The sequence below is a fragment of the Chiloscyllium punctatum genome, chromosome 22 (assembly GCF_047496795.1).
Source record: "Chiloscyllium punctatum isolate Juve2018m chromosome 22, sChiPun1.3, whole genome shotgun sequence".
NCBI classification, from domain to species: domain Eukaryota; kingdom Metazoa; phylum Chordata; class Chondrichthyes; order Orectolobiformes; family Hemiscylliidae; genus Chiloscyllium; species Chiloscyllium punctatum.
In genome coordinates, this window is record NC_092760.1 from 44,939,194 (window position 1) to 44,952,209 (window position 13,016).

The 13,016-nt window shown below is 41.8% G+C and overlaps 1 protein-coding gene across 4 annotated transcripts in view; it reads left to right on the forward strand.

Moving 5' to 3' along the window:
• eps8l2 (EPS8 signaling adaptor L2) overlaps window positions 1-13,016 on the forward strand; it is a 164,153-nt gene that overhangs the window by 79,433 nt on the left and 71,704 nt on the right. For all 4 annotated transcript variants that reach the window (XM_072592188.1, XM_072592191.1, XM_072592190.1 and 1 more), the window contains exons 2-3: window positions 3,374-3,437; window positions 5,870-5,916. In XM_072592188.1, the coding sequence (XP_072448289.1) occupies window positions 5,874-5,916 (43 nt within the window). In that variant the 5' untranslated portion in view covers window positions 3,374-3,437; window positions 5,870-5,873. The remainder of the gene's footprint in view (window positions 1-3,373; window positions 3,438-5,869; window positions 5,917-13,016) is intronic.

Sequence of the window (13,016 nt, forward strand, 5' to 3'; positions counted from 1 at the left end):
TTTAAAGACCAACCAGCACCAATACAATGCCTGTGCAGCCAATTAAATATTTATATGCAAACGAACAAAAGTGAAGGGATGAAAGGGAGAGCGGAAAGGGATTAAATCAAAGTAGCGTTGGAGAGGACGATAAAGCACTGTCCCCTGTGGTGTCCACCTCTCTAATAGCATTGATGTGTTACATGTGCTTCCCCTCAAGCAACACCCCTGACATGAACATAACCATGGAAAACGGATAGGCAGTTAACAGATACAACACCCCCTCTCCACAGCCTGCTGCCTACATCTGTTTGTAATCAGCCAGGCCAGATCCAGGAACAGACCCACCAGGAGGTCCTCCAATCTGCCAACACCCCTCTGCACCTTGTACCCGAAGAATGGGAGCATGGGGTTGAAAGGCAAACTGAAGTACAGCAAAAGAGTTGTCAAATAGCTATAAACAGGGTGAAAATATCCACACAACCAATATATACATGATCCATGGAATCCACAGGGCTATAAAACAAGCAGTTGGGCTAGGAGTCCGTGCACTGCCGCAACCTGTGGCAATAGGGGACAGCTGCGTGCAATACCCTCCACCCGAGGTCCCTGAGGCAGAGCAGGAAGCCTCCTATATGGAGGGAGCCCTCCATTCAAGATCCCAGCCGTCTGGACAGCAGGCCTAAGAGTCAAGGTGGGTGATGTGCAGCAGCAGCCTGTACAAAAGCTGCCTTTTTGGGAGGTGAGAGTATACACCCACACAATCTTCACCCAAGAGGTGGCTGGGTGCAGGCTCCTGAAGGAGGTTCGGTATTTCCCGGTGAGGTATGGCATCAGACGTGAGCTGCCCTATTTTGGCAATTCCTGTGGTAATGCCCAGCCCTCACCACCTGGCATGTTCCTGTTTCTGGTCACCCTCGCAGCTACAGCCCTCCTACACCAGCCACTCAAACCTGTGATGGGAGAGGTACAGATTCCTGAGCAGTGGCTGTCTGACGACAGCTGCTGTTCCTGATGGTGGGAAGGCCTGGCGTGAATCAATTATGTTCCGGACATTGATACGGTCCTGGGGTCTGTAAACAAGAGTTGTATGTCATAACCAAGATTGCGCCACCTGCCAGAAGAAACACATTGACAGGGTGCACCTTCTGGGAGGAAGCTTAATTTAAAGGTATGGATGCTGGCTCCGAAGGTGGCAAGTCCTCACTTGGCTGCGCAGGCACACCAGTAACTGCCCTGCCTCCTCAATGGAGAGACTCGGAACTTCTGCCGCAACATTGTCTTGTCCCAGATGATATGAACTAACATCCTCTGGATTTTAGTGTCACAGTAGGGAGGAGGGAATATGTGAAAGGGTAGATCATCTTAATCAGCGTATTTAGAGACTTACTTATGCACCTCTGGAATAGGTAGGGCTTGAGTTCAGGCCTCCTAATCCAGAGGTAAGGACACTGCCACTACACCACAAGAGATTTTTATCATGGATTAATAGACTTGCTGTATCTGATGCCTTCAACTGCTTCTTGATATCATATTTAGGCTCAATACCAGCATCTGAGATGCTAGGGACTTCACAAGGAGTCCATGGTAGTTCACCTTTCCATCTGCCTTTTGCCCTGATCTGCTGGGCTCCCTGTTCACTGGGTTGCTTCTGAAACCGCCACCTCCAGTTGGTTAATTGTTCACCCCTCTCCACAACTGGTGTCAGGACTGCAAAGCCCCGAACTGATCTGTTAATAGTGGCATCACTTTGCGCTGCCACAAGTTGCTGCTCCTGTTTTTGTAACTAGTCCAATGTAGTGGCTCCACTAGGTTGACATCTCATTTACAGGTTAACCTGGTGCTACTCTTGGCAATCTCTGCCACACTCATTAGCAGTCATTCAGTGTCCTGGCAATCGAGTGGAGGTTGCGCAGATTGAAACCAGTTCTGCTGCCGGCACTCCCACAGATGTCGAGTTTCTCATTGGTAAATCTGCTCTGAGTCAATCCCATTTAGACAGTAGTAGCGTCACCCTCAATGTGAAAATGGGACTTGGTTTCCACAAGGACTCTGCAAGGACTCCTACCAATACTATCATGAGAAAGATAAGTTTCCCATATGTAAATTTGGTGAGGGCAAGGTCAATTCGGTCTTTCTCTCAGGTGTCACTTAACTTCTACTGGCCCAGTCTGGTGGCTAATTCCTTTGGGACTCAGCCAGCTTAATCAGTGATGTTACGAGGATATTCCTTGTGACAGATATTGAAGTGTCCATCCAGAGTGCACTGTGTGCCTTTGCTACCTTTGGCACTACTTCCAAGTGATTTTCAAAGTGGAGAAGTACAGAGTCACAAGCTGTGGAAGGGAGGTATTAGTCAGCAGGAGGTATCCTTGGGCGAAAGTGAGGACTGCAGATGCTGGAGATTAGAGTCAAGATTAGAGTGGTGCTAGAAAAGCACAGCAGGTCACGCAGCATCCAAGGAGCAGGAAAATCGATGTTTTGGGCAGGAATCCTTCATCAGGAATGATGCTGGAAGCCTCTGTGGTGGAGCGGTAAATAGGAGGGGATGGGGCTGGGGAGAAGGTACTTGAGTGCAATAGGTGGATGGAGGAAAGGGTAAAGGTGATAGGTTGGATAGGAAGGTGGAGCTTGGATAGGAAGGTGGAGCTGATAGGTGGGACAGATCGTGAGGACAGTGCTGAGTTTGGAGCTGGAACTGGGGTAAGGTCAGGGGAGGGGAAATGAAGAAACTGGTGAAGTCCATGTTGATGCCCTAGGGTTGAAAGATTCCGAGGCAGAAGCTGAGGCGGTATCTTGCCCAGGATTGACTTTTCAGTCACACTTTGATAAACCCGGGTGACTTATCGGGGTAGTCAGCCGCATTGCTGTGGATCTGGAGTCGTGTAGAGCACACAAAGTAAAGGTGGCAAATTTCCTCCCCTGTTGCAATAAACCAGGTAGATCTGCAGTGAAAACCTGGCCATTTTAAGATTCAATTATTTAACATCCCCCAGCTTCTTTCATAGAATTTGTACTTGTGTCTCTGTAGTGTTGATTTGGATCGTTGCATTACAAGTGCAATGAAGTTACTATGATGATATCTTTTCTCCTAATACAAGCACTTAAGTGCTGGAAATGGAAATATTATTTTGCCATCAAGTGTTCTTTTAATGTTGAAAATGCACCATGTTGGTGGCCAGGAATGGGGGAGTCTTTTATTTGTGCTGCCCTTGTACGGTTAGAGCAGGGAATTATTTAGTATTGATATTTTTGACTAATAAAAATTATCCTTCTATAATTGTGTTGAGCACAAAGTGTGTTCTTTCCAATTTCACTTCTCCCTAATTTTTGGTACTTCCTTTTTGCCTTTCACTTATGAATTTAACTATACTTTTTTTTCTATTCTGCATAGGTGAATGACTTAAAGCATCAGTGTATTATCCTGAGGCCCAGGGCCACTGTTTTGCATAACTAAAGTAAGTAAGTCATTATTTTCCACAATAAAGAAATTTTGATGGTGGCATAATTGTGGGAGACTTGAATAGCAAGGTTGTCGGATCATGGCTGTCAGACTTTAAACAACCAATACCCATCCACTCCTTTACAAGGAGATACAGAGGTCAGCTGGGGTCATGAAGTTATTAGTGGGGGCTGTTTCAGAAGCACAGCTTCTCATTAACTTACATTTTTGTATCCCCTTGGGAGGAGGCAGATCCAAGGTGGCACTTCTGCATGCGGAGGGAGGCATGTTATAAAAGTAATATTTGTTTATCATTAAGAAGTATTCAGAGATTTTACTTAACAAAACATGGGAGAGTAACTCATTTTCAACATGTTCACTGACCCTTAAGTGATTTTTGATAGCTTCATTTCAACAGTTGATTTGTAGAACAATTTAATGTAGAATGAATAAAAGACTTGTTAAAATTTGTAGAATTTTCAGACCATTTTGCTAACATTTTAGATACATTTGTTTCTGCCAACTGACATCTATCAAAATATTACCAAATGTTGGCCTGTATAGTTTCAAAGACATTGGTAGCTCAATGGCTTGAAGATTATGGTGTGGAAACAGGGAGTGCTGTTGAAAGGTTGGTGGTAGTGTGAGCATGTGACTGAAGCTAGAGTTGGTATCCTTCCCAAGATCCATAAATAAGCTAACAACATTGGTTCAGCCTTTTGCTGCCCCATTCAACTTCATTCTTCCTATCTTAATTCTTTTTTTTGAATCTCTTACACAGTTTCTTCTGGCCTACATCCATGGCTCTTTTCATACCCGACTTGAACAGGTTCCAGTTTCATGAACGTCTGAGCTGAACTGCCTGATCCCATTTTTATTTGCTAGACTCATAAGGTTTTGATTCCGAAACACTTAGCTGAGCACATTATGACCCTGTCATTAGTGCTGCATTCATAAATAATGTTATTTCTGGTGTTTTTAAGAAAGGCCTTTGCCAAAATATTTTTGACACCAATGTTTTCCTGCTCTCTAAATACAAAAGTTCAGGCGAAAGTTTTAAAAGTGTTATGATGGATGTCAGGGACTTCAGATCATATTTGCTCGTGGGTAGCGCACCAGCTTGCTAATAACGGAGGACAATTGTTTTACATTATTCTTTATCAGGAGAGTGGAGCTTTTGCATCTGCAATAAATCTGAAACATAGGCCAGTTGCCAGTAACTATTAATGTTATCATCCTTACCACTCTCTGCCATTTCCATTGTTAAATAATTGAAACTCAGTCCAGACAACATTGTAATATTGGGTAATATGCTATCCATTCCTGAATCTAAGGTGATTTATGTCCTTATCATTCTATCAAGTGCCTTTTAATTTTTTTTTTTCTTATCTTGTCCCCTGCCCTGCACCGTCCATCTCCACCCTTCACTGATTACATCAGTTACCTTATGTTTTGAGAAATAGTGTGTGAAGGGTATTGAGTATCATGTGACAATGGGTGCTTGAAATTTCTCTCTGTATCAAATCGTCATTAACCCAAGTAGTTGTAAGAGAAATTTTAGATGAACATGTTCATTTATGCTCAACAAAATGTTTTGCCCCTGCCCTGCAGTCTGAATAGTTATCAGTTCAGCTCCTTTCTGGGCTGAGTTCTGTCTCATGCCTCTTTGCAGTTGTTGATATTGTTACACCCAGCATCATTGTCCGTGGTGAATTATGTTTAGGCAACATGAGAAGCTGCTTATGGATAAATACATGGTGATTCTTCAATATACTAGCATCCTCTGAATGCTGTTTTGGGCACATACCCAGACTAAGTGCTGTCTTTACACTAAAAAGCGGATGTCCATCGAAGCACCAGTTTCTGGCGCAATAGTTGGGTGTTCTGCCTGCCAGTTTGTGTTAAGGATTGAGGAGAATGGTTTACTCTCTGCCTCTAGATTAAATGTAGTCATTCAACCAGCAACAAGGATGCTGCTAGTTGGGTTGGTCTGACAAGGAGTGATTTGAACAGATAGTCTGCCTGCATAGATTGGGGTAGAGTGTACTGTTTTTTGCCTTGCACAGACACACAATTACATTTACAAGTTATGGTTTTTGGCCAATTACTGTCCACACCAAATGTAAGTGAGATGTTGAGATTCTGAACAATGTTGGACAATCGAGGAGGTATATACAGTTTCAACAAGGATTTACAAAACATTGATAATTCCTGCTTCATTTCCCCAGCTCCGGGATACTCATTTAAATGTATAGCACTCTTGCTAAATATCAGCCAACTCCAAAAAAACTGGAGATTGAATTTGTAGTTGCCTGGTATTCTATATTAGATGCTTTATATTGATAAACTCATAAAATCCTGAAAAACATATTAATTGTGTACAGTATATTGATCTGAAATGAATATTGGTAGATTATGATGAATATGATCTGTTCTTCTGTTTCACAGCAAGATGTCGGGATCTGAAGGCAAGATGAGTGCAAAGGCTCTTTATGGTGAGTGTCGACACTAACATAGAAACTTGATTTTCTCATTTGGCAAAAAATAAGTTAACCTAAAGGAAGAAACCTGCTGCTATCTGGAGTATATCTTATCATAATTTAAATGTTTGCTTGGTGTTAAGAGGTGAGGCTAACCTTTTTTAAGTTCAACAAATTTATGTTTGAGAGTCAAGTGACTCAGTGATTTGGGAAAGTTGGCCTGTAACACCCTGTTGTGATTTCAGATTAGAAATTTTTAACACTTTGATGTGACACACCTCTGAATTCTATTTAAATTGAGATATTAAACCAATTTGTTTTGAAACAAATATTCATGTCAATGTTTGAAATAGTGGACAGAGAAAGGATATATAAACATGTTAACTACTCTCTCGTTCATGTCAACATAAGTGGTTATTTCTAGACTGTGTGTTTTTGTTTTCAACTCTGTGTGATGAGAGTTTACATGCTTTGTAAGAGTTCAAATGCAAATAAATCGAGGACACCCTTCGTGAATTTGCAACAAGGCACAGCCTTGTTCTGAAAGGCTATAAGGATAGTTGACTGGTGTGGGAAATGCCCATATGCTTGTGAACTAAAGGAGATGACCAGTTATAATACACCTGACCAGTGTCTGTAGCTGCTACTAAATATAAAATGTCAAGAAAATTTCTGTTTTTTTAATCCTATATTTGCAGACAGAGTTTCCCATCCTCACCATAAAAACTATTTTTCTCATCGATATTTCTTTCTGCATGTATTTAATTTGGTTATTATATTGAATATACCTGACTATCACGTGATTGAACTCCAATGCCGTTACTTTCTGGCAATCTATTCCAACATTTCACTGCCCAAGGCAATTATGATAGTTTTTAAATGGATCCAATACATCTTCCTGAAGATCTCCGATCATAGGGAAGTTCCTGCCTTCCCTATGTGATCTTCAATTCTTTTAACTCCCAATTCTCCAACCTCTTGATCCCTTGCATTCTCCCAGGACTTACAGATTGGCAACACTGATCGCCCCCATTCTTTGAGAGAGAGAGAGAGAGATATCTACCCCAAACCTACACCACCTCTCAAACTCCATTCCTATTCATTGTTTCCCTCTCCCTAAATCCAATTGTTACCCACCTCATGAATGATGACTCCTCCACTTAATCATCCTTTTGATCCAAACCGTCCTTCACTGTCAAATGATTACTGGTTCCAGTAGCTTTCGCGAACTTGTTTCCCCTGTCCAACCAGAACCAGCCTGTCAATCAGATTAACTGACTCCCTTCACAGAAGTCGGTGATGCAATGCACACAATGATCTTCAGTGGATCAGGTACAACATTACACTGCAATCCAGATGTCCGCAGTTAATTTCCTGGCCTGCGCTGATCTTTGTGGGGATAGCAGTGGAGTGCTATGGTTACTGTGTTCTGTAGGCTCAGGAGAGGAAGAAAATTGATCGGTGTTGCTGCTCTGTGCCAACTCCCTGTCACTGCGGTTGGCAGATTGCACATTTGCAGCTATCATTTCAAGCTCCTGCAATGTCCCTAAAATTTGATGCTTTATCAATAATGAATATCTAACATTTTACATGGGCTCCTTGGACCATTGCATCTGTGCAAGCCACTGAGTAACTATCTCATCCAACCCATTTCCCAATATACATGGCTTTATATGTTTTGGTCTTTTCAAGGAGTGACTTTAATCTTGCAGTGGTTCCCACCTCTACACCCATCTAGACATTGAACTCCAGATTCCCATAACCCTCTGGGTGAGAATAATTTCCTTAAATTGCTTCTAAAGCACCTCACCCTTAAGTTTATGCAGCCTAGTTATTGGCCCCTGCAGTAAGGGGTTCCCTGCTAACTACCTATCTATGACCCTCACAATTTCGTGGACATCAATCAGGTCCACCCTCTGTCTTGTCTCCCTAAGGAAAATAAGACCAACCTATTTTAGATAAATCACTCCAATCCAGCTAATATCCTGGTGAATCTCCTCCTGAGCTTTCTTCAGTGCAAGTACATCCTATAACTGGAAAGGAGAACTGCACACTCTACTCTAGCTGTGACCTAACCAGCATCTTGTAAAGCCCCATCATAACCTCCCTGCTGTTGTATTCAATACCTCAACTAATAAATGCAAATATCCCTTTTAATCTCCCCTTAATCATCCCATTTAGTGGTGGTCTAGCCTTCAAGGAATAACTGTAGGCAGAGCAAAGGTAGGTCGAAGGAGAATCCGAAATATTCATCTTTGCCTCACAGAAATGCTGTTGTTCCACTTCATTCCTCTACTATCTATTTTTACCTCCTGCCATCACTAGCCCTGCCCCCAAATGCCCACCACATTCTTCCTGTTGGCTGACAGCCTCCTTCTGTTTCATATCTGGAGTCAGAATTGCCTGCAGTGGATCGCCTGAAGTATAGGCTGTTTTATTGCCCAGCAACAAGTCATCTTTGGAAACTGCAAATATCGTTTCCATTCTTTAAAAGTCAGTTTGTGTTTATTATTTATGATGCAATTCTGAGAAAGGCAGCTATCTTCTTTCTTTTGTGTCTGTATACTTCAAAGGAGGTCAGATTGCATTTCTCTGTTTCATTCTTTTACCTGCAGAGCCATTTTTTTATTTTTAAATTGAATTTACTCAAACAGCATTGTTTGAAGTTTGTCCCTCAATTGTATGTTTAGAATAAGGAAACTGCAGTCTGTCAAGTTCTGTTAACTTCTGTTTATACAGAGAAAATGTTGGATAGCTATTTGTTTTATGTATCGAGGCAGGTTAACAAAAATATTCAGCTGAACCATGCTGTTTACTGTTCGTTCATTTGTTTTATGTAAATAAACCACTTGTTGGATCAAAGCCTGAGGCTATGTCTAGCTGTCTCTGCTGGTTTGCTCTCAAATAGAGGAGCATCACCTGGTGTCACATGCTTTATACCATCTATTGGATGTATTATGAGTTCTGTGTTAATATACATGGATCCCATTATCATTTGCCTAAATGCTAAACTTGGAAAAATACATTCTGGTTTGTACACAATACAGTGTTGACGTCTGATCAAATACAAATTGTGACATTACATGTCAACTCTAAAAGTGTTTACAAAATCTGAAATAGTCTTGTATGAACCTCGAGAATAGTGTATCTATTGGTCACAATGTGCTACTTCCTGAAGTGGGTAGAGCTGGTTGCAAGTTCTATGGTGAAGTATTTCTAAGCCTACTCAATTGAACAGAGGCTGCATACACCTTACCCAAAAACAGTTAAAAGATTAGCCTAATCTCCCATTTTGGCATCATATCACAATTCAAAGAGGATTGATGAGGTCAGAGCGGTGAACGTATTCTATATGGACTTCAGGCAGAAGTGGGTACTGCAGATGCTGGCGATTAGCGTCAAGATTAGAGTGGTGCTGGAAAAGCACAGCAGGTCAGGCAGCATCCAAGGAGCAGGAAAATCAACGTTTCGGGCAAAAGCCCTTCCTCAGGAATCCTCATGGAATACAGGGAGAACTCTCCATTTGCATACAGAACTGGCTCAAAAGTAAAAGACAGAGGATGGTGGAGGAGAGTTGTTTTTCAGACTGGAGGCCTGTGACCAGTGGAATGCCACAAGGATTGGTGCTGTCTCCTCTACTTTTTGTCATTTAAATAAATGATTTGGATGCGAGCATAAGAGATACAGTTAGTAAGTTTGCAGATGACACTAAAATTGGAGGTTAGTAGACAGCGAAGAAGGTTACCTCAGATTACAACAGGATCTTGATCAGATGGGTCAGTGGGCTGAGAAGTGGCAGATGGAGTTTAATTCAGATAAATGTGAGGTGCTGCATTTTGGGAAAGCAAATATTAGCAGGACTTGTGCACTTAATGATAAGGTCCGAGGGAATGTTGCTGAACAAAGAGACCTTGGAGTGCAGGTTCATAGCTCCTTGAAAGTGGAGTTGCAGGTAGATAGGATAGTGAAGAAGGCGTTAGGTATGCTTTCCTTTATTGGTCGGAGTATTGAGTACAGGAGTTGGAAGGTCATGTTGCGGCTGTACAGGACATTGGTTAGGCCACTGTTGGAATATTGTGTGGAATTCTGGTCTCCTTCCTATCGGAAAGGTGTTGTGAAACTTGAAAGGGTTTAGAAAAGATTTACAAGAGTGTTGCCAGGATTGGCAGATTTGGGCTATGGGGAGTGGCTGAACAGGCTGGGGCTGTTTTCCCTGGAGAGTTGGAGGCTGAGGGGTGACCGTATAGAGGTTTACAAAATTGAGGGGCATGGATAGGATAAATAGACAAAAGTCTTTTCCCTGGGGTCAGGGAGTCCAGAACTAGAGGGCATAGGTTTATGGTGAGAGGGGAAAGATTTAAAAGAGACCTAAGGGGTAACTTTTTCACATAGAGGGTGGTACATGTATGGAATGAGCTGCCAGAGGATGTGGTGGAGGTTGGTACATTTGCAACATTTAAAAGGCATTTGGATGGGTATATGAATAGGAAGGGTTTGGAGGGATTATGGGCCCGGGTGCTGGCAGGTGAGTCTAGATTGGGTTGGGATATCTGGTCAGCATGGTCGGGTTGGACCGAAGGGTCTGTTTCCGTGCTGTATATCTCTTTCACTCTATTGCTGATAGTAACCCGACTGTGCCACCATATTTTCTTGAGCCGTTGCTTTGTAGGATTAGATGAGATATTACACAAGAGAAGTAATGGCTGTCTCTTTAAAAAAAACTGTTTAAAGTGCTACTAAAACATTTGCATAAAATGAGATTCATGGTTTATACAAAAATGATTTTGCTGCCTATTTCTTATTTCAATGTTCCCTTCCAACCATGGGAATTAAAGTGTAACTGAACTCTACAAATTACATGAGGCATTATCTACACCATAATATCCTGTTTTACTTGTTTCTTCAATAGATCAGGCAACTACATTTTAATTTCCATGTGCGTTTGTAAGAATGTTTAATTATCCTCTACCTATGAACCGCAGTCCAAAGGAAAAAAAAATATTTTGAGATATCTAACAGGTGCTTGTCTCATTTTATGAGCTGTTTTATTTCTCCACTTGTTCTATTTACAATGAAATTCCATCTGCAATGTCATCCCAAAACTGTATCGAAATCATGTTACGTGGTACATTATAGAGAAATTTATGTCTGATCTGCTAGAATCAGAAACTAGACTGGACTGAAATTATTCTAGCAATACAGTAACAATCGGATTAATCACTATTTTCTAAACCTCCTATTTTAAGTGTCAATTGCCTTTTCTTTTTAGAAAAAGGACCAAAGGATTTGACCCCATCTTTTTCATTTAGCTTAACTTTAAAGCTACAATCTCAAGACTCAGTAATCTTAGTAACCTAAAAATTCCAAATCAAGAACAATATATTCTATTTCAAGTAGTACCATAGGATACCTATCCTCAGCCCCGTACTGTTCTCCCAGTTTTGTTTATTTGCTCCATGGGACTTGACCTCAAAGACTAAACGAAACACAGTTGTGGATGCTTAGGTATTTCTAAGATGGTGCTTTGTGTGGCAACAGTATATAATTTTCAATGTACTCCTGTAGAGGTGTACTTGAGTACATGTGACAATAAAATCAAAGCAATGCAGGAAATCAGAAACATAAACAGAAATTGCTGGGAGTAAAAATAGCAGGTCTGGCAGCATCTGTGAAGAGAAAGCAGAATTAACATTTCAGGTCCAGCGACTCTTCCTCACAACAGTGCACCTGGTGCAGTCAGCAGAGAGGAGTAACAAGCTTACCTACTTTGATCTCCCTTTATTACCTGCCTGTCTCTGTTCCCAGAGGGAAACAGCCCCCAATAGGGCTGAATGGAGGTGGACTGCACAATATTTGGTTCCTCACCCCTTGGAGGAAAGTTTCCATTGCCAGACAGTAGCTGGCTGACCAGGTCCAAGCTCCTTGACTGACATCAGAGGCTGCCCTTGACTTGCAATACCAGGCTCCTCTGAGTAAAGGATGTCTCTCTGACCTCATTGAGGGCTGCTGGCAATAACTTCCTTCCAATTTCTTTTTTGTTAGTGTGTAGATATCTAAGTTCTGGGTTCAACATTGGCTTCTGAAACCATAAGTCAAAATGTCAGCACTCAAATTGTTATATGCAGAAATTTGATGCTATATAGCTTAGAGAGAACATTGCTGACAACCATGACAAGCTTTCTTTGTCTGCACTAAACAACATGACAATGCAACAGTGTGTGACCCTGGTATCTCTGACCAAGGGACAAGGTGCAAAAAGACAAGGCAGGGACACTGAGCATCCAGGGAGGCTCCAAGTGAATCAATGTTGGCAAATGGGCCAGAGATTCAGCCTGGTCAAGTGTATGAGCTGGGTGCATATCTAAGTACCACGTGTCCTTGCTGCAGCATTACAATGAGATTTGCTGTTTGTTGAGATGCAGCATTGAAATGCAAAAGGATATTGTAAGTGGATCAAGAATGTTCCATGAAGGTTCCTAAAGGCTGGCAAATGTCAGGTGCTAATGTCTGGAAACAGGATGTGTGTGGGTGTGGCCCATAGTGTGTGCCTCAATTTTGGTGCCTGGTATCCAACATGGACAATATCTAGAGAAAGCACTGAGATGAAGTTGCCAGGTACCAACGCTGACTTCCATGTTGAGCACCTTTGGCGTCTAGTTTGATTGGCAAAAATGGTAGATAGAAATCTGCATATTAATGGTGTAGATGCACAGTTAATAATTATTAACAAGCACTAATCCCCTCTGAAGACACAACTCACTATTACTCAGTGAGAAACTCTCAGTGCTGCCTGGGATTTGCTTAAAAGGTGCAGCTAATTGCTCCTGATATCTAGATGGTTTGTGCTGAACTTCTTCCATGATTCTGCCACATTTCCCATCAAAACTCACATTGTTCAGGCTCCCATAAGATTCTAGCCCCAAGTCCAAAGTTCTACAAAAGGTCATGATCTCTGATTTATTTAGGATAACCGGTCAGCATGGATGAATTGGACCGAACAGTCTGTTTCCATGCTGTGTATCTCTATGACTCTATGAACAGTTTTGTTGTAAGCAATTCATACTTGGGGAAGGGAAAGATGTTGAGATGAAGGTTAGTGCATTTGTGTTGCCATA